General features: G+C 43.0%; 1 protein-coding gene across 5 annotated transcripts in view; it reads left to right on the forward strand.

Annotated features, from left to right (window-relative positions):
* The window catches only part of prkn (parkin RBR E3 ubiquitin protein ligase), a 1,503,655-nt gene that overhangs the window by 960,779 nt on the left and 522,523 nt on the right, over positions 1-20,353 (forward strand). For all 5 annotated transcript variants that reach the window (XM_068044606.1, XM_068044605.1, XM_068044609.1 and 2 more), the window contains one exon: positions 19,835-19,971. In XM_068044606.1, coding sequence (XP_067900707.1) covers positions 19,835-19,971 — 137 coding nt within the window. The remainder of the gene's footprint in view (positions 1-19,834; positions 19,972-20,353) is intronic.

The following is a 20,353-nucleotide window of genomic DNA, read 5'->3' on the forward strand; positions in this document are numbered from 1 at the left end:
CAGCCTCTGGCGACATTAGTCACATCAGTTCGTAACAGTTCATCATTGTATTAGACACATTCATTATGGATGAACATTTCAGGCACACTGATGAATTTATTCAATTTCGCATAGAGAGAGAGAGAGCCATCAACTTCTTTAAGTGATAAACGCAAAATACTGCAGATGCTGGAAATCTGAAATAAAAACAAAAAATGCTGGAAATACTCAGCAGGTCTGGCAGCATCTGAAAGGTCACTGACCTGAAACGTTAACTCTGCTTCTCTCTCCACAGATGCTGCCAGACCTGCTGAGTATTTCCAGCATTTTTTGTTTTTACTTATTCCGAGTGGCTGGTTTCCCAAAGATGAGCATGACTGTCAGCCAAAACAGCACTGCAGAATCGCATTCCCATGTGGCCTATCACTTTCCCAATCTCTTTCCTTGCGTGGGCCACCACAAAGACTCAGGGGTACCATTAATCCCACCCATGTGGCTACATTTGCACCCACTGAAACTTCATGAACCGGAAGGAATTTCATTCCCTCAATGTCTAAATCATGATGAATGTCAATGAAAGCTACCTAGATTTTAGCCATGGTGCATTTATTCTCAGGCAATCCAGGACATTTGCATTGTTCATGAACACTAATGGGACAGGGTGACTGATGGGAAACCAGGAGTGCCTGATTCAGCCTTAGCTGGTGACATCTTTTCAGAATCTTAGGATAGAAGCCAAATACAGGCTCAATGAGAAGGAAGCAACATCTGCACCCACTCCTTGCAGCCCACTCATTTTGGATATAGGTTCATTTGGGCTAGTCCCAATAAAGTCCTGTAAACTCTGGGATAGGATGTTCTTTCAACCAGCTATGGAAACAGTCATATTGCCACTTGGGAAGTGACAACTGCCTCCTCCTGATATCTTGTGGCTTTTGGACTTTCTTAGTCATCAGGTATTCCTTATGTCATGTTATACCTCCTATATTGGATTGAACATCTGGACAGTGGAGTCCTCCAACTTTTCCACCATTTGTATTACAAGAGAGGAGACTGTGTATGCTGCCTGCACATGAGCTCTCAAATTATATTTCTTGTCCATGAGATCTTGGGCATAGAACTCCATAGCCTAGGACAGTTATTTCTACACTCTCCAGGGAGAGGTGGCTGTTTCCACACTGTTCCTTTCCAGCTATGCTTGCCCATGCTGCTCGTTATTTACCTGATGTAATTAGAATTCCTTGGCGGTAAGGTCAGGACCCAAAATACCTGGCTCCTGTTAAAGTACTCAGCCTTTGTGGTACACTCCCACTGAAGTTACAGCTCGTGTATTCAGGAATGGCAATTGATTTTTGGGGCCTGTTTATCATATTTATAAAAAGGGGAGCACAATGACAATAGCCTTGAGTTTAACCTCACCCCCAGCAACACCTCCCACCCTTGCTTACCAGTAGGGGAAATAGGGTCAAGAGAGTGATTAAAATATCGGGATCGTGCAACCTGACTCCAACCTGACACCATTTTCAGCCGTTTTAATTTTTAATGCCCCAAATCAGGCCATTGACGAGGCTCCCTCAAAAGGCAGGCAGGGGCCTAGTTAACATTCAAAAGTCACGGTCTGGTAATATCATCAGTGCCGTAATGTAAACTTAGCTGAAAATCAGGAATTGCCAACGCTGTTGGATGCCTGGCAGTGGATCCAAAGAGAGAGGTAAGATGGGAACGGTAGCATGGTGGTAATGTTACTGGACTAGTAATCAGGAGGCCTGAATTTCTGTTCCAGGGAAATGAGTACAAGACCCACCACGGCAGCTGGTGGAATTTAAATTCAATTAATAAATCTGAAATAAAAAGGAGTCTCAGTAGTGATGATCAAGAAACTACCAGATGGTTATAAAAACCCATCTGGTTCACTAATGCCCTTCAGGGAAGGAAATCTGCCATCCTTACACGGGTTGGCATATATGTGATTCCAGACCCACAGCGATGTGGTTGGTTCATAACTGTTCTTTGAAATGGCCTAGCAAGCCACTACAGAAAAGTCAAATAAGAATAAAAATGGATGGACCACCTGACATTGACTGAGGTACCGAAAGCAACAAAGACACACCCTGAAATAAAAACAAGAAATGCTGGAAATACTTAGCAGGTCTGGCAGCATCTGTGGAGAGTGAAGTAGAGTTAACGTTTCAGGTCAGTGACCCTTCATCAGAACTGTCAGCAATTACCCTTTGTTTCCTGCCACTGAGCCAATTTTGTCTCCACCTTTCTACATTTCCCTGGATCCCATGGGATTTTATTTGTTTAACCAGTCTGCCATGTTGGGCCTTGTCAAAGCTTTGCTAAAATCCATGTGGACCACATCAACTGCACTACCCTTATCTATCTTCCTTGTTACTTCTTCAAAAAATTCGATCAAGTTAGTCAGACAAGATCTTCCCTTAACAAATCCATGCTGACTATCCTTGATTAATCTGAGAGCAAGGAAACCTCCTGCTGATTACCATGTACTGCCTTCCCTCAGCTGTTGCATCAGAGGTCCTCCATGTTGAATTCCACTTGGAAGAAGCACTGAGTGTAGCAAGGACACAGAATATACTCTGGCTGGGGGACTTCAATGTCCATCACCAAGAGTGGCTTAGCAGGCCAAATCCTGAGGGGCATAACTGCTAGATTGGCCCTGCGACAATTGGTGAGATGGGGAGACCAGCACATCAGTGCAAAAGACAAGGCTGAAGCTTTTGCATCGCAGCCACCTCCTGAGGTCCCCAGAATCACAGATGTCAGTCTTTGGCCAATTCGATTCACTCCATGCGATATCAAGAAGCGGCTGAGTACACTGGATACAGCAAAGGCTATGGGCTCCAACGACATCTAAGCTATAGTACTGAAGACTTCTGCTCCAGAACAAGCCACGCCTCTAGCCACTAGCCAAGCTGTTCCAGTACAGCTACAACACTGGCATCTACACAACGATGTGGAAAATTGCCCGAGTTTGTCCTACACAAGAGCCTACAAATTAGGAGCAGGAGTAGGCTAATCAGCCCCTCAAGCCTACTCCGCCATTCAATAAGATCATGACTGATCTATTTGTAACCTCAACTTCACATTCCCGCCTACCCCCGATAACCTTTCACCCCCTTGCTTATCAAGAATCTATCTACCTCTACCTTAAATATATTTAAAGACTCTGCTTCCACTGCATTTTAAGGAAGAGCGTTCCAAAGACTCACGACCCTCTGAAAGAAAAAGTTTCTCCTCATCTCTGTCATAAATGGGCAATCCCTTATTTTTAACTAGTGACCCCTAGTCCTAGATTCTCCCACAAGGGGGAACATCCTTTCCATATCCACCCTGTCAAGACCCCTCAGGATCTTATATGTTTCAATCAAGTCACCTCTTACTCTTCTAAATGCCAGCGGCTACAAGTCCAGCCTGTCCAACCTTTCCTCATAAGATAGTCCACCCATTCCAGGTATTAGTATAGTAAACCTTCTCTGAACTGCTTCCAATGCATTTACATCCTTCCTTAAATAAGGAGACAGTACTCCAGGTGTGGTCTCACCAATGCCCTGTATAACTGAAGCATAACCTCCCTTCTTTTGTACGTCCACTAAAAGCAGAACAAATCCAATCCAGCCAATTCCCACCCATCAGTCTACTCTCAATCATCAGCAAAGTGATTGAAGGTGTCATTGACAGTGCTATCAAACTGCACTTACTCAGCAACAACCTGCTTACCAATGCTCAGTTTGGGTCCCGTCAAGACCACTCAGTTCCAGACCTCATTATAGCCTTGATCCAAACATGGACAAAAGAGCTGAATTCCAGAGGTGAGGTGAGAGTGACTGCCATTGACATCAAGGCAGCATTTGACCAAGTGTGGCATCAAGGAGCCCGAGCAAAACTGGAGTCAATGGGAATCAGGAAAACTCTCCACTGGTTGGAGTCATAACTAACACAAAGGAGGATGGTTACGATTTTTGATGGCCAATCATTTAAGCCCTAGGGTAGGACTGCAAGAGATCCTCAGGGTAGTGTCCTAGGACCAACCATCTTCAGCTGTTTCATCTATGACCTTCCCTCCAACATAAGGTCAGAAGTGGCGATGGTCGCTTATGATTGTACAGTGTTCAGTAAGATTTGTAACTCCTCAGATACTGAAACAGTCTGTATCCACATGTAGCAAGACCCTGAGAACATTCAGTCTTGGGCTGATAAGTGGAAAGCAACATTCTCTGCCACACAACTGCCATGCAACGACAAGAGAAAATCTAATCTTCTCTCCTTGACGTTCAGCAGCATTGCCATCACATGAATACCCCACCATCAACTTCCTGGAGACTTACCATTGACCAGAAACTTAACCAAACCAGCCATATAAATACTGTGGCTGCAGGAGAAAATCAGAGGCTGGGAATTCTGCAGCAATTGACTCACCTCCTGACTTCCCAAAGCCTGACCACCATTTACAAGGCACAATTCAAGAGTTTGATGGAACACTCTCCACTTGCCTGGATGAGTGCAACTCCAATAACACTCAAGAAGCTTAACACCATCCAGGGCAAAGCAGCCAACTTGTTTGGCACCCCATTCACCACCTTAAACAACTCCCTCCACCACTGGTGCCCTATGGCTGCAGTGTGTATCATTTACAAGATGCATTGCAACAACTCACCAAACCTCTTTAGACAGCACCTTCCAAATCTGCGACCACTACCACCTAGAAGGACAAAAGCAGCAGATGCATGGGAACACCACCACCTGCAAGTTCCCCTCCAAATCACACACCATCTTGACTTGGAACTATATCACCATTCCTTCACTGTCGCTGGGTCAAACTCCTGGAACTCCCTCCCTAACAGCAATGTGGTGTATCTACACTACATGGACGGCAGCAGTTCAAGAAGGCAGCTCACCACCACCTTCTCAAGGCCATTTCAGGATGGGCAATAAACACTGGCCTTGCCAACGACACTCATATCCCAACAAAGCATTTACAAAAGGATGAAAAAAGGAAAACTGTGTGGAAAATCAGTTAACCTCGACAAGGGCCTTGCTGGCTCCAGTTGGAGCTGAAGAGTCCTTACCCTTATTACCATTCGGCCTTTCCTGGGCCACTCCACTGTCCTCAAAGCTGTGCCGTGCTCCTCCAATTTTCTGGCCATTTAATTAGGATTGGCACTGCTGTTGTGCCTTTACTGGACTGATGCATCATGCTGCTTATGCTAATGTCCATATCTCTGTCATTAGGGATGTCAGCTGCGTCTGTCCACTTGCGTGGACTTAGGATCCACTTGGGTGGACTTCCACTGGCAGTGTGGTCCTACATGCATTTCACGCTTAATAGTTCTCTTGTGACTTCACAGCAGTTTCTTTTACCTATGTGCTTAATGGTATCACCTTTATATAAGATTTATTTTACTATATATCTCAGGAATTCTCTTGTGGCATTGCTTACGGTAAATTGGATGTTGCACTGTAACGTATTGTAACTAATGTATTATTAGGTTGCTAAAATTCAGTGTTCCTTTATGGCCACAAAGTGTAACTGATGTGTCTTCCTTAGGCCAATTAGAGACAACTTTTAGGCAGATCTTCCAGTCAATTAGAGGTCAGGCTGGTTTTCTCTTTTTTAAGTGTGATTTCTGGAGGTAAAAATTCTGATGTGAAAATTCTGATATCCTTTGATATGCACCATCACAGCTAATGGATAGAAAATCCAAGGTGCAGAAACCATGGATCCCAGCCCAACTTGCTTTTTCCAGAGAAGGAAAGTCACCAGCTGCCTCTTTGTTAGGGTGCCTGCTGTTACAGGATTTTTGTTTTAAATTGACTCTTTTTCTTAGGGCGGGGGGTGGGGGATGGGTGGTGGTGGGTGGGATGGTCAAGGCCATGATCCGATCCTGAATCCCTAGGGGGAGCCCTTCAATTTTCCAACCCTGATCCCACATTGGGTAACCCTCTGAGGGTCAGAGATGGGGGAAACAACTGACTTTGGCAGTCCATCCCATGGCCGCCCCACCTCTTATGTCACTGGCCTTGTAATGTATAGGCAGCGATTTCACTGTCAAAAGGCGTTGTGAAATCCCCAAGTAAGGCTGGATCCTAGTTAGGGTTGCCAGCCCTCTTGGGTTGTCATGGATTCTCCAGGAATTAAAGATTAATTCTCAGGACACTACTACAGGCACCTTGCAGAAAAACCATAGGCACATCAAAAGAAATTATGTTCCTTTTCTCATTTTTTTTAAACAATTTCATTTATTAATTTTAAAAATACCGGAGACGGGACAAAAAACAACTGTTAGACTAACAGAAAAGCATCATCCAATTGGGTAATTAAGAGCCTGTTTGCTTTCCAATCGATGCACTGCAAGGATGGACATGTCAGACAGTGGCAGGAACATGCGGGTGGAGTGGTTCGAGGCAGGAGGTCATGTGATGAAACCTCCAGGAATATGGCCAACCAGAGTTGTCACCTTAATCCTGGTCTAATTTCAGTTGTAGTACAAGTGCACCAGAAACGCCAAAGGTTTTTGACCCCAATGTTTGACTACAGGAGATAAATATAGTACATTAAATCCAGAATAAAATATTTGTATTTGATATACAAAGAAGAAAGCCATTTTCCAAATAGTTCTTACCCTTACTTTAATTCCTACTTTTGAGTTTCAATAACTGTGCTTTTAATCAAGGAAAAAAATTCTAGCATCCTATTCCCTAATACTCTGACAATATTGGGGTGCCAGAAAAAGTATGCTTCTTGGCAAATTAATTATACGTTTCCTGGAATTCCACTGTTTAATCTTGCAGAACACCATCATTGCAGATGTAAGAAGAAGGAAAACATTCATATGCTGCAAGCAGAAAAGGAAATCCAGCATTCAAAGGGTTTCCGCCCACATTTGGTAGCTTTTCTCTTAATGCATGTTTAATTTGCAGTTCTGTTCCTGGGAGTAACTGCTTATGCTAAACATCTGCTATGCACCATGAGCAGCCTTGGGCCACTTCTCTCCTCATTAATAATGCTTGTCAGCCGCAGTCACCATTTCTTAGATTGGCCAAAGTGTTTTACTCCCAAGTGGGTAGGTTATCTAAACAAGATCTGCCATAACAATATTCAGACCTTCAGTTAATTCCATTCTTGCACTGCAGTTCTAAACATTGAGGGGAATTTTAACCTGGAGGAGCGTGTGGGCTTGTGTGGGGGTGATGAGGGGTGGGCAGGTATTAAAACCTGCAAAAATAATAGGAGCATTTGATGTTCCACATAGCTGGCCACTCTGTTCATGCAAGTACACATCATCGCAGTGCCCTATGACATCAATCCAAGCTTGCTTGAGGTGGACTCCGCCATTCTCTCTGCAATCATGGTCAGTGTGCTTGGAAGGCCTGTCAGTGCATTGAACATTCTCTATTGCTGTTCAGTGATTCTCCTTTTCAACATAGCCCCCTGGGTACATGATCTGTGTCCAGCTGAGTAGAGCTTGGAGAGGGCTGGGTCCTACAATGTGGACCCTCCACCATGTGCTCTTGCTCACTTGTGAAGCATAAGTCACCAGGTGAAAACCCAATTATCTGTCTACGTGGTCCCATCGTAGTGTGAGTATCTTGGCTTCCATGAGTTGTGTGACAGTGACAGAACTCAGCTCTTCTTAGGAGTTGTCAGCAAAACCGACACTGACTTATGCTGCATGCATGAAGGCTGTGTCAGAGATAAAGACAAATTAGTACTGGCAAGGTAAGAATGTTGCAACTTATTGTAATGAAAAAGATCATATTGACCTTGTTCTTGAAATCGTCATGTCATCTGGGTTGCTAATATTTAATTGTGTCACCAGGTAGCTGGGGACTCCACATCTCCCCATCTCTAATGCCCAGGGAGGCCTAAACTCCACCTACCTCCAGTGCCTCCTCCTCTGCATTTGTGAGTTGACAAATGTGTGGAGGGCCACCTCCAGTTCTCTTCCTCTCCCTACTGTTCTGTGCTCTCTTCACCTGCAACCAGAAGAAGAATAGTCCTATCAGTGAGTGTAATGGCATATATTCAACCAGTGGATGGTGTGCATTTGGTGAGAGTGACTCTGAGGGGAAGTCGCAAATTGCATAATGATGAGGGTGATAGGCAGTGCTGGATGGATAGATGGGGATGTAAGGAAGTGCAACGACAGAGAAGGATAGGTAAGCATGCGAGGTCAGTGAGTGTGATGAGTGATATAAGAACATAAGAAATGGGAGCATGAGTAGGCCATTCAGCCCTTCGAGCCCGCTCTGACATTCTATGAGATCATCGCTGATTTTCTACTTCAACACCATTTTCCTGCACTATTCTCATAATCCTTAATGTTTTTATAATGTAGAAATCTATCAATCTCAGTCTTGAACGACTGAGCCTCCACAGCTCTCTGGGGTAGAGAATTCCAAAGATTCACCACCCTCTGAGTGAAGAAATTCCTCTTCATCTCAGTGCTAAATAGTCTTCCTCTTATTCTGAGACTGTGTCCCTGGTTCTGGACTCCCCAATCAGGGGAAACATCCTTCCTGCATTAATCCTGTTGAGCCATGTAAGAATTTTGTATGTTTGAATGAGATCACCTCTCATTCTTCTAAATTCCAGAGAATAAAGGCCCACTCTATTTAATCTTTCCTCATAGGACAATCCCTCCATCCTAGGAATTAGTTTCATAGAATCATAGAAAGTTTAAGGCACAGAAAGAGGCCACTTGGCTTATCGTGTCTGTGGCGGCCAAAAAATGATCCACCCATTCTAATCCCACCTTCCAGCATTTGGTCCGTAGCCCTGCAGATTATGGCATTTGAGGTGCACATCCAGACTCTTTTTGAATTAGTTGAGGGTTTCTGCCTCAACTGCCCTTTCAGGCAGTGAGTTCCAGACACCCACTGCCCTCTGGGTGAAAAGTTTTTCCTCATCTCCCCTCTAATTTCTCTACCAATCACTTTGGTGAACCTTCGTTGCACTCCCTCTATGGCAAGTATATCTTTCCTTAGGTAAGGAGACCAGAACTGCACACAATATTCCAGGTGCACTCTCACCTATATAATTGCACTAAGACATCTTTTCTTCTGTACTTAAATCCTTTTGTAATAAAGGACAACATTCCATTTGCCTTCTTAATTGCCTGCTGTACCTGTGTGTTAGCTTGAGTGACTCATGAGCAAGGATACCCAAATCCCTTTTGAAATTCAACACTTCCCAGCTTCTCACCATTTAAGAAATACTCTGTATTTCTGTTTTCCTACAAAAATGGATAACCTCACATTTCTTCACATTTTATTCCATCTGCCAAATTTTTGCCCACTCGCTTAGCCTTTCCAAATCCCCTTGATGCATCTTTGCATCCTCCTCACAACTCACAATTTCACCTAGTTTTGTGTCATCTGCAAACTTGCAAATGTTAAATTGAATCCCCACATCCAAATCATTGATATAGTTTGTGAATAGCTGGGGCCCAAGCACTGATCCTTGCGGTACCCCACTAGTCACAGCCTGCCAATACAAAAATGAGCCATTTATTCCTACTGTCTGTTTTCTGTCTATTAACCAGTTCTCAATCCATGCCAGTATGTTTCCCCTAATTCCGTGTGCTCTAATTTTGTTTTCTGACCTCTTGTGTGGGACCTTATCAAAAGCTTTCTGAAAATCTAAATATACGACATCGGTTCCCCCTTATCTATTCTGCTGGTTACATCCTCAAAAAACTCCAACAGGTTTGTTAAACATGATTTCCCTTTCATAAATCCATGTTGACCCTGCCCAGTCCTGTTATCACGTCCTTTATTATAGATTCTCGCATTTTCCCTATGACTGATGTTAGGCTAACAGGTCTGTAGTTCCATGTTTTCTCTCTCCCTCCTTTCTTAAATAATGAGGTTACATTTGCCACTTTCCAATCTGCAGGAAACATTCCAGAGTCTATAGAATTTTGAAAGATGACCACCGATGCATCTACTATTTCTACAGCCACCTCTTTCAACACTCTAGGATGTAGATCATCAGGTCCAGAGGATTTATTTACTTTAAGTCCCATTAATTTCCCTACTACTTTGTTTTTACTGATATTAATATCTTGCAGTTCCTTGTTTACACTAGTCCCTTGATTCTCCATTATTTCTAGGATGTTTTTAGTATTTTCCTCTGTGAAGACAGACACAAAGGGCTGAATTTTATCAGCGCGGCCCGCTTTCTACTTGGCGGCCTTCTGACTCAGAAGTGCTGCCGAGGAGCCCCCGCGATATTATGCGCGGGGGCTCATTTAAATAGAGGGGGCGGAGCGGCCAACTACGATGACGTAGAGGATCGGCCTCCACGTCCCAGGCAATGGCATCCGGCACCATCGCACAGGCACCGCTGCCATTTTTAAAGGGCTTTAAGCCATAAGAATTACTTTTAATTTTTAAAGGTGCAGCAGTGTTAACTTTTTATTTAAAAAAAAGAGAGATGTGGCTGACCCCTTGTCAACTCCCCCAATGGTCATTTCAAAGCCCGAAATGACCAACACATGCCTTTTTCCCTACCCGAACTTTACCCCCTAAACTTCTAACATTTGGTCTGTTACCCCTACCCACCACCCGCACATCCAATAAAAATTGATTTCCCCTCTCCTCCACCTCTCCTGCCCTGCAAATTTTATTACTCCCCCCTCCCCATCAGGTTCTCACCTTGGAACTCTGTGCGGAGTTCCGAAGGAGCACGGAGCATGAATGGCGGCCGTAAAACCAGCGTGGGATGACCGCTGCCTTCAGATAAGTACACTTACATCGTATTAACGTTCATTTGCGCTAGGCGGCAGTGGGGGGTGGGGAGGAGGACAGACTGAGGCCCCCCCCGCCGCCGCTATTATGCCCTTCTCGACGTCATGGGTCGAAGCGGGCCTCTCCCCACAGAATTTTACCGGCCCCCGCGCTGCGACCCACAGTAACGAAGGGCTGGTAAAATTCAGCCCAATTTCTCTGCCATTTCCTTATTCCCCACGATAAATTCTCCTGACTCTGCTTGTAATGGACCCACATTTATCTTTGCTAATCTTTTCCTTTTTACATACCTATAGAAGCTTTTACAGTCCATTTTAATGCTTCTCGCTAGCTTACTCTCATATTCTATTTTCCCTTTCTTAATCTTTCTCTTAGTCCGCCTTTGCAGAATTCTGAAATGCTTCCAATCCTCAGGCTTACCATTTTTTGGCAACTTTATACGCATCTTCCTTTGCTCTAATACAATCCTTTATTTATTTCTTTAGCTATGGTTGGAACACTTTCCTTGCTGGGTTTTTGTGCATTAAAGGAATGCATTTTTGTTGTAAACTATGTATTAATTATTTAAATGTTAGCAATTGCCTGTCGACCATCATACCTTTAAACATAGTTTCCCAATCCAATTTGCCCCTCATACCTTCCTTTGCTTAGATTTAGGAACTAGTTTTTGACTGAACGACATCACTTTCAAAATTAATGTAAAATTCTATCATATTATGTTCACTCTTTCCTAAAGGCTCCTTTACAACAAGATTATTAATGAGTTCTTTTTCATTGCACAATACCAGATCTAAAATAGCCGTTCCCTAGTTGGTTCCTCAAAGTACTGCTCGAGAAAACCATCTTGCATTCCAAGAATTCCATAACATTAGTACTAATAAATTTTACCCAGTCTATATGTAGATTGAAATTCTCCATGATTACTGTATTACCCTTGTTACATGCACCGCTAATTCCCTGATTTATATTGAGATTTACATTACCACTGCTGTCTGATAGCCTGTAAACAACTCTGACCAATGTTTTCTGCCCCATGCTATTTCTAGTTCCACCCAAACTGATTCTACGTCTTGATCTTTAGAACTAAGGTCATCTCTCTAATGCCCTTTTTAATTAACAGAGCTACCCCACCATCTTTTCCCAGCTTCCTGTCCTTCCTGAATGTCACATACCCTTGGATATTCAGGTCCCAGCTTTGGTTTCCTTGTCACCATGTCTCTGTAATGACTATCAGATCATAGATATGAATTTCTATTTGATCTGACAATTCATCTGTTTTATTGTGAATGCTACAGGCATTCAGATACAGAGCCCTTAATTCAGTTTTTTAACTGTTTTTGTAAACCTCAAAGGTAGTAATCTCCAGATTACTCCCAAAGCCATGTGCTAGTGAGTGTAGAAATAGGAGCGTACACCAGATAAATGCATGGCTGGAGAAATGATGCAGGAGGGAGGGCTTCAGATTTCTGAGGTATTGGACCAGTTCTGGGGAAGGTGGGACGTGTCCAAGCAGAACGGTCTATACCTGAACAGGACCAGGAAGGTTTGCTAGTGCTGTTGGGGATGGTGTAAACTAGATTGGCAGGGGAATGGGAACCTGAAGGTAGTTTCAGAGTGGACAAATTCAGAGCAGGGAATAGGAGGCAGAAAATTAGCGAGTGACTCTGAAAGACAGAAGATGCAAAGGTTAAAAAATGTGCAGCACAGGAATTTGACAGTGTTAAAAGGTATTTATTTAAATACAAAGTGTATAGCAAATGAAGCCAATGAGCTGAGAGCACAGATAGACATATGGCAGCATAATATCATTGCTATAATGGAGCAAAAATGGCAGCTCAACATACCTGGATATAGAGATTTCAGGCAGGATAGAGAGGGGGATAAAAAAGGAGGGGGTGTAGAATTATTGGTTAAAGAATCAATTACAGCTTGAGGAGGGATGTTATGCTAAATGAATCATCAAATGAGGACATATGGGTTGATCTAGAAATAAAATAGGGGCAGCCACACTACTAGGAATGTACTATCGACTCCGAAATAGTGAGAGGGAGATAGAAGAACAAATATGTAGGCACATTTCTGAGTGCAAAAACAATAGGGCAATAATAGTTGGGGATTTCATCCACTCCTAGTATCAACTGGGAGACAAACAGCGTGAAAGGCACAGAGGGCACAAAATTCTTGAACTAAATTCAAGAGAACTTTTTTAGCCAGCACTTAACAAGCCCAATGAGAGGAGGTGAAATTCTAGATTTAGTTTTAGGAAAAGAAGCTGTGCAAGTGGATGAAGTAGCAGTGGGTGATCATCTTGGCGATAGTGATCATGATTGTTAGATTTAGCAATTATTATGGAAAAGGATAAGGATGGAACAGGAGTAAAATTTTTAAATTGGAAGGCAAATTTTATGAAGCTGAGAGGTGATCTGCCGAAAGTGGATTGGATACAGCTACTTGAAGGAAAATCAGTGGCAAACCAGTGGGAGGCATTTAAAAGCGAGATTCTACGGACACAGTGTAGAGTCATAGAGAGATACAGCACTGAAACAGGCCCTTCGGCCCACCGAGTGCGTGCTGACCAACAACCACCCATTTATCCTACCTCAATCCTACATTAATCCCATATTCCCTACCACATCCCCACCATTCTCCTACCACCTACCTACACTAGGGGCAATTTACAATGGCCAATTTACCTATCAACCTGCAAGCCTTTGGCTGTGGGAGGAAACTGGAGCACCTGGTGGAAACCCATGCGGTCACAGGGAGAACTTGCAAACTCCACACAGGCAGTACCCAAAATCGAACCTGGGTCACTGGAGTTGTGAGGCTGTGGTGCTAACCACTGCACCACTGTGCCGCCCTGTAGACATGTCCCCACAAAGAAACACAGTGGTACTGCCAAATCTAGAGCCCCCTGGTTATCTAGAAACATATAGGGTAAGATAAAGCAAAAAAAGAAAGCTTATAACAGTCACAAAAATCTTTATACTTTAGAAAGTCTAGAGGAGTATAGAAAGTGCAGGAGTGAAGTAAAAAAGGAAATTAGCAAAGCAAAGAGAAGACATGAAAAAATATTGGCAGATAAAATCAAGGAAAACCCAAAGATGTTTTATCAGTATATTAAGAGCAAGAGGATAACTAAGGAAATGGTAGGGCCTATCAGAGATGTACAAGGTAACTTATGCGTGGATGCAGAAGATGTGGGCAGGGTTTGAAATGAGAACTTTATCTTTGTCTTCACAAAGGAGAGGGATGATGCAGATGTTGTAGTTAAAGAAGAGGAGTGTGAAATATTAGATATAATAAGCATAATGAGAGAAGTACTAGAGGGTCTGACATCCTTGAAAGTGGATAAATCACCAGGGCCGGATGAATTGTATCCCAGGCTGTTAGAAGAAGCCAGGGAGGAAATAGCGGATGCTCTGAGGATCATCTTCAAATCCTCACTAGATACAGGCGAGGTACCAGTGGATTGGAGGTCTGCAAACGTTATGTCATTGTTTAAAAAGGGTGCGAGGGATAGCCCAAATAATTATAGGCCGATCAGTCTGACCTCGGTGGTGAGCAAATTATTAAAATAAATTCTGAGATAAGATAAACTGTCACTTAGAAAGGCATGGATTAATCAGGGATAGTCAGCATGGATTTGTTAAGGGAAGGTCATGTCTTAATAAATTAATTGAATTTTTTGAGGAAGTAACAAGGAGGATTGATTAGGGTAGTGTAATGGATTTTGTCTACATGGATTTTAGTAAGGCATTTGACAAGGTCCCACATGGTAGGCTGGTCAGAAAAGTAAAATGATACAAGGGAATATGGTGAGTTGGATCCAAAATTGGCTCAGTGGCAGGAAACAAAGTGTAATGGTCAATGGATGTTTTTGCGAATGGAAGACGGTTTCCAGTGGTGTTCCACAGTGCTCAGTGTTGGGTCCCTTTCTGTTTGTGGTCTATATTAATGATTTGGACTGAAATGTGGGAGGCATGATTGAGAAATTTGCAGATGACACAAAAATTGGCCGTGTAGTTGAGAGTGAAGAGGGTAGTTGTAGACTCCAGAATGATATCAATGGTTTGGTTGAGTGGACAGAAAAGTGACAAATGGAATTCAATCCAGAGAAGGGTGAGGTAATGCTTTGGGGAGGGCAAACAAAGCAAGGGAATACACAATAAACAGGAGGATATTGAAAGGGGTAGAGGAAGTGAGAGACCTTGGTGTGAATGTCCACAGGTCCCTGAAGGTGGCAGGACAGGTCGATAAAGTGGTGAAGAAGGCATATTCAGTGCTTTCCTTTATTGGCTGAGGTATAGAATACAAACGCAGGGATGCCATGCTGAAACTGTATAAAACGCTGGTTAGGCCACAGCTAGGGTATTGCTTATGGTTCTGGTCACCACATTACAGGGAAGGACATAATTGTTCTGGAGAGAATGCAGAGGAGATCTACAAGTATGTTGCCAGGGCTTGAAAATTGCAGCAATGAGGAAAGATTGGATAGACTCGGGTTGTTTTCCTTAGAACAGAAGAGGCTGAGGAGTGACTTAATTGAGGTGTACAAAATTATGAGGGGTCTAGATAAAGTAGACAGGAAAGACCTGTTTCCCCTAGCGGTGAGGTTAATTACCAGGAAGCACAGATTTAAGGTGATCGGTAGATGGATTAGAGGGGACATGAGGAAAAACTTTTTCACCCAGAGGGTGGTGAGGGTCTGGAATTCACTGCCGGGATTGGTACTGGAGGCAAGGCTACGTACCAGGTGCTGGAAGGTGGGATTAGACTGGTCGTCTAGTTTTTTCAGCTGACACAGACACGATATGCTGAATGGCCTCTTTCTGTGCCATAACTTTTCTATGGTTCTATGGTTCTAAACTCTGGCCCTATCTGCTGGCACACTCTTAAGTTTGCAAACACTGTTCCTTCCTGCCATACCTTTATTGCTACCTTGATCTATTGCCTTGTCATTTCCCGTAATTTATTCAATCTTCCCCTACATGATCCCTTCCCCCCTCTATTTAGTTTAAAGCCCTCTCTACTCCCCTGGTTATATGACTCACTAGAACACTGGTCCCAGCATGGTTCAGGTGAAGTCCATCTCAACGGTACAGCCTCCACTTTCCCAGTACTGGTGTCAGTGCCCCACGATCCGGAACCACTTCCCCCACACCAGTCTTTGAACCATGCATTCATCTCTCTAATTTTATTTACCCTATGCCAATTCAGAGATTATTACCTTTGAGGTTCTGCTTTTTCCTTTAGTGTCTAGCTCCTCATACTCCCAATGTAGAACCTCTTTCCTAGTCCTATCTATGTCTTTGGTACCTACATAGACCACTGGATCCTTCCCTTCTCACAGCAAATTCCTCTCCAGCCCTGAGCATATGTCCCGAACCCTGACACCAGGTAGGCAACACAGCCTTCTGGATTCTTGCTCTCGGCTGCAGGGAACAGTGTCTATCCCCTTGACTACACTGTCCCCTACTACCACTACATTCTTTTTAATTCCCTGCACTTGAATGTCTTCCTGTACCATGGTGCCATGGCCAGTCTGCTCATCCACACTACAGCCCTCGCTCTTTAGAACCGTGAACTTGTTGCTCAATTGCAACGGCTGAGACTGCTCCATTCCCACCTTCGTGATCCCCTTACCTGCCTGACTTGCAGTCACACCCTCCTGTTCCTGACCACTGACAAAATCAGCCGACCCTATCTTAAGGGGTGTGACTGCCTTCTGGAACAAGGTGTCCAGGTAATTTTTCCCTCCCTGATGCAATGCAATGTCTGCAGCTCAGCCTGCAGGTCATCTACTCTGAGCTGAAGCTCCTCAAGTCACAGACACTTATTACAGGCATGGTTGCCATGGATTGCCATGGCATCCAGGAGCTCCCACATACTGCAGCCGTGATACATCACCTGTCCTGCCATCTTTATTATGTTAATTAAATTCAATTTATTTTTCTTAGTTAATTTATAGTTCCCCTCTTCATTGAGCTCCCTCACGCACCAAACTCTCTTCTTCACACTATGTGTACTCAGCAGCACTCAGAGACCCCTGAATTTATACTGTCTGATAAACAATGATGAATCAACTTTGCTAGAACTCTGCTAGAGCTCAGAAACCAGTTTAAGCTAGTTACCTAATTAACTAGCTACAGCTACTCTCAGAGAGCTTGTGTATCTCTGTTTAAAGCTGAAAGAAACTTAACTTGCCTCTTAATGTAAACAGTGATTGTAGTTAATTGCTAAATGTAAACAAAAACTAGACTTTAGAGAGAGATTAATGCTTAAAATCCCATCATTTGCCAAACTTCCTTCTTCACACTCTGTGATGGACTCGGCTTGACAATGTGCACTGAGGTGGGTGGGTGATGCACATGTCAGGATATAGGTGAATGTGCAACTGTATTCCTTTCCTGTGTTTCCTGCACTAAATCCAGGAGCATAATAGAATCATAACAAGTTTAAGGCACAGAAAGAGACCACTTTGCACCACTCTGCTGCTGCTCATCTCCTGGGCCACCTCCAGGCACTCAATCTTGGTTTCACTAACAGGCTTCTTCCTCTCATTGCTGGGAAAGACTACCTCATTGTGGCTCCTCACAGCCCCCAGCAGCACATCAAGGGAGGCAACATTGAGATGTGGCGCAGCCTATGCCCGCCTCAAATCCATCATTGAACTTCTTCTTCCTCTATTGCAAATTCCAACTCCTCTAAGTTGCATCTTCATATTAAGCCTTAAAATACTGGAGTTGTGATCATGTCTAGTGGGTCCTCATCAAGTCTACTGCAGTGAATTGGACATGAAATGAGAATGTAAAATGGTAATGAACTGGCTGAGTTAAAGAGCCACTGACAGATATGCTGAAGTTGCTGAAGTTACTACCAGAATTTCTGCACAATATAGCACACCCACCCTAACTCTCAATGTGTTGCAAGAGTCATTTTGGGGCCAATGGTTCCGATGTTTCGCAAGTACCAGGGAGGTCATGGTGTTACTGCATATCATCATAATATGTCCACGAAAAAAAGGCATATACATACGTATTTGAGGAAGAAAAGAAGAAACAAGTTACAGCACAAAGACTAAGAAGAAGTGAAAGAGGATGATGAGCAGTAACAAACAGAGCAGTGTTTGCATGAAGCAACATTAGCTCATATAGTCGCTGAGGAGTTCTTTCTTTGAGGACTGCTTTTACATTTCAGTTCAAATTTTGTTTTCGTAGACCTTTTTATAATTGCACCATTCAGGAACATTTTTGAGACAAAACAGTGCTAATATAGTTTTCAGTGATATGTTGTAAAAATAAAAAATGACATAATGTAAATTTAAGATGATCTGCTTCTGTGGCATCCCTTTGTTCTATCTTTATCAGTACATCATGTTTCCACTGTACTATTTTTATGTCATGTACAGCTAGAAGGAGTAGATGTTTCCTTTGTCTGCTGTACTTTAGCTGGGAGGCTATCTGCATCTGCTGTGGATCGTGATAGTCCTTTCAGTGTGCTAGAATAGTCTGTTCTGTTCAGATAGCTGGTGGGCTTATAATAACAATAACAGCTTGCATTTATATAATGTCTTTAACATAGTAAATGTACCCAAGGCACTTCACAGGAGCTTTATCAGACAAATTGCGACACTGAGCCACTTGTGATGATATAAGGACAGGTGACCAAAAGGTTGGTCAAAGAGATAGGTTTTAAGGACCATCTTAAGCAAGCAATGAGAGCAGGAGAGATGGAGATTTAGGGAGAGAATTCCAGAACTTAGCATCTGGACTGCTGAAGGCATGCCCACCAGTGGTGAAATGAAGGAAATCAAGTATGTAAAAGAGGCCAGAATTGGAAGAACTTAGAATTCTCAGAGAGCTGTAGGTCTAGAGGAGATAGGGAGGAGCAAAGTTGTGGAGGGATTTGAACACAAGATGAGACTTAAATGTTTCAAGCATTGCTGAACTGGGCCCAATATAGGTCCAAGAACACAGAGGTAATGGGTGATTTGGACTTAGTACGAGTTGGGATACAGGCGGCAGAGTTTTGGATAAGTTCAAGTTTACTGAGGATGGAAGATGGAAGGATAGCCAAGAGAACACCTGAATAGTCAAGTCTGGGAGCAGCAAAAGCATGGTTGAGGTATTGTACATTCCCATAGTGACAAAGACAGCAGACAACAGTGTTGTGTTGGTGGAATGGTTTGTCTGCAGGCCTGGTTGCAACATGGGGCCCAACCCTTTCACAATGTTCTGCATTTCCTTCATTATAACAGTAATTATATTTCATAGGCACTTTATTGGCTGTAAAGTGCTTTGGGCTGCTCTAAGGTCATGATTAGGTACTACATAAATGTGAGTTTTTTCTTTCATAACTACCCATTTTTGCAGGATGTGCACCTCTGACAAAAGCGTGAGTAGATGAATAACTGATTCATTAAAAGTAGGGTGGTTAACGTAAGAGGTATATTAAGTTTCTATTTTGAAACAATATATCCCACTGTATAAGAATCGTGAACCTCTTTTACCTAAAATCCACTACCTTTACTATATATTGCCTGTTTAGGCCAGGAGGTGCTCATAATATTCTGTTTATTTTTGCTGAAGGTTAGAAAAATTAACATTATTTTAGATAGCATTGTCATTCCCTGATTGCTGAGTAGGTGAGTGCAGCACGTGGTGTAAAATGAACCCATAAGGACCAGAGGGTGCCAGGTAGGTGCTCTGGACTGAACTGGATCAGGATTGGCTTTGATGCCTTCAGCCATCTAGCAGTCTGTCAACACTCGCTATCCGAATTCATATGTGAAAGATAGATATTTGGATGTGGAACAAAAACAAGAAATGCTGGAATCACTCAGCAGGTCTGGCAGCATCTGTGGAAAGAGAAGCAGAGTTAACGTTTCGGGTCAGTGACCCTTCTTCGGAACTGCATCCGCAGTATTTTGCTTTTATTTGGATGTGGTACTGGATGGCTACCAGAACCTGTGAAATCACTGTCTGCACGAATCAGATCCTGCAGGACAAGAAAGTGAGAAGTTAGAAATTTGAAATAGAAAGACATCATATGATTGTTTCTTTTCTTTCTCTGCTCTTAGTGATCCAGTGTTGATATTTCCTTGTGTGGATCGGCATGTCATATGCTTGGATTGTTTCCATTTATACTGTGTGACACGTCTGAATGACCGGCAATTTATCCATGACCCGGAACTTGGATATTCCCTCCCCTGTGTAGGTGAGTGTTACATTCAAATGCAGGCTATTACTGTTATCTTTTGTCACATGAGAGCATTGTTTTTACTAAAATTGGAAAAATGAATGTAGTTTTAACATCAGCACTGAATTTTAAAACCTTGCATACTCTGCATGTAAATCACAAAGTACAGTTTAAGAGCTGACCGCTAGCATCAACATCATCATGAGAGAGAAGAGCTGCCCAGTGTAGATAGGAAATTATATTATAATCTCAATACAGTGGAGACATTCTGTCAGTCAGACAGTGTTAAAATTATCCTATCTTGGGAAATATTGCTGTTTGTGATATTGCCTTTCTTTCCCCATTGCTTCCAAAACCCTTACCCACACCGCCCTTGCCTGTAGAATTCATTTCTTGAATA

This window comes from Heterodontus francisci, chromosome 13 (genome assembly GCF_036365525.1).
Source record: "Heterodontus francisci isolate sHetFra1 chromosome 13, sHetFra1.hap1, whole genome shotgun sequence".
Taxonomy (NCBI): Eukaryota; Metazoa; Chordata; class Chondrichthyes; order Heterodontiformes; family Heterodontidae; genus Heterodontus; species Heterodontus francisci.